Raw genomic sequence first — 2014 nt, forward strand, 5'->3', positions numbered from 1 at the left:
GCACTCCGTGCCCCGCCCCCAGCTTACCTGGCTCGGGGCTCTCCTTCTCTTCCTCCACCCCACCAGCCAAGGCATGCAATGCCAAGGTGTGCCACGACCCCAGGTACCACCAGCCATCACCGAATACCACCAGACATCACCAGGTACCACCAACCATCATTGGGTACCACCGGCCATCAGCAGGTAACCACCAGACATCACCAGGTACCACCAGCCATCACTGGGTACCACCGGCCATCACTGGGTACCACCGGCCATCAGCAGGTAACCACCAGCCATCACAGGGTAGGGTGCCCCTGGCCATCACTGGCTACCACTGGCCATCACCGGTACCACTGGCCGTCACCGGTACCACTGGCCATCATGACCATGCCACCAGCACTGTTGGCATCACTGCGTCACAGCATGACTTGGCCAGGGGCGAGTGACCTGTGGCAGCACCCTGGGAAAGGACTCTCCATGGGCACGGCCCCACCAGGGTCTCGCTCTGCAGCCTCCAGACCAACCCTCAAATCTGGGTGCACCAGCCTGTCCCAGCCCCGGCACCCGCAGGGACCCAGCACCTGCAGGGACCCGGCCCCGGGGCTTTTCCCACGCTCCTGGTTCAAGGGGCTCAAGCGCGGGCAAAGGCTCATCCCGGCCGGATTTGGGCTGGAAATCACCGATCTGCAGCGGGTCGGACCCATTTCCCTCACTCCAGCCACGGCTTCATCTTAACCCCCTTCTCCACCAGCTCCTCCAGAGCAGGCTGGCCAGTAAAAAGACACCAAAACAGGCTTTTTTACACTGAAAACAGGAGCAAAACCAGCCCAACACCTCCCTCCTCCCAAACTGCCCCAGCACTTTGCTGCTTAGAGGAAAACAGCCCCTTATAACTCCAAAGTTTTATTTTACTTCATCCCCTCACAGGCATTAAACATCAAGTGCCACAAATTTTTCCACACCAAAACACACTCTCACCCATGCCGCCTCCAAGCCAAACCGCAGGAGAACAAACCCGAGGAAGGACCACTTAAATACACTCGCTTAAAATTCAAAAGACCAACCCAACCCTTGCCAGCGCCGTGCCGAAAAGGGCGTCCCGTATAAATACAGTGCAATAATTACGTATATTTTGCAATGGCACAATTAAAAGCCGTCTCCAGCCCCATGTCCAGGGGCTCATCCCACGCTGCTTCCCAAGCCCCTCTCTGCAGGTGATGCTCCAGTTGATAGCGTCCCTCCTCCCAGTACACTCCAGTTTTGATACCCCCAGCACCAATAACTCCCAGAGGCTGGAGGGAGCTGGTACAGACTGGGGGAGAGGGGCCGCAGCCCCCCAGGAAATATGGCTCCGTGTCCTGGCCAGGGATTTGCCGGAGTTGCTGTTTTTGGAGGCTTCATCCTCTCTTCACCCAGGGGTGACTTCAGCTTTGCCACCTCATTGTTTTTTTTAAGGATATTCCAGCCCCAGCGGGGGGAAATGCCGCTCGAAACAACCCGTCATGACCCCAAAGAACCAGTCTAACTGGGGAGCAACTGGAGTGACCCCAAAACAGGACACCCCCACCCCCACAGCCCATTCTGGGCAGGGGTTTCTCTGCCACCCAGGGGTTTACACCTCCCCGGGGTGCTCCCGGAGCCCAGCAAAGTGACAAACGCAGTCCCCAGGTGACAACCCAGGAGAACGAGAAGCCACCCAGGGTGGCCAACAGCAGCCCCCACCACCCTCAGAAGACCCAGCGCTCCCTGACACACCCCACACTCTCCAGCTGCCCTGCAGAGACCCCACACGCTCGGGACACAAGTGAGCGGAGGGGGACAAAGGCAATGGGGGGGCACTCAGTGCTTCAGCAGGTCCCCCAGGTCGTACGCCTCGAAGAGGTCACTGACACCCTCACCCTCCAGCCCCCAAAGATAGTCGTCCTGTTCCGGGGGGGGCGAGAAGGTGACGAAGGGTCCTGAGTCCAGGTGGGAGGGGGCGCAGGGCAGCTGGTCCTCCGTCTGCTGCAGGAGGTGCGGGGGCGAGCCCAGG

At 59.5% G+C, this 2014-nt stretch overlaps 1 protein-coding gene across 1 annotated transcript in view; it reads right to left on the reverse strand.

Moving 5' to 3' along the window:
* Positions 1 to 1821: 1821 nt before the first annotated feature.
* Positions 1822 to 2014, reverse strand: part of LOC104628376 (transcription factor E2F2-like) — a gene marked incomplete at its 5' end in the record, with an annotated part of 434 nt that continues 241 nt past the window's right edge. Inside the window, 1 exon segment of the mRNA XM_010296932.1 lies at positions 1822 to 2014. This exon segment is cut by the window's right edge and continues 8 nt beyond it. Within this exon segment, the coding sequence (XP_010295234.1) occupies positions 1822 to 2014 (193 nt within the window).

The sequence above is a fragment of the Phaethon lepturus genome, unplaced genomic scaffold, assembly GCF_000687285.1.
Source record: "Phaethon lepturus isolate BGI_N335 unplaced genomic scaffold, ASM68728v1 scaffold35771, whole genome shotgun sequence".
Lineage (NCBI taxonomy): Eukaryota > Metazoa > Chordata > Aves > Phaethontiformes > Phaethontidae > Phaethon > Phaethon lepturus.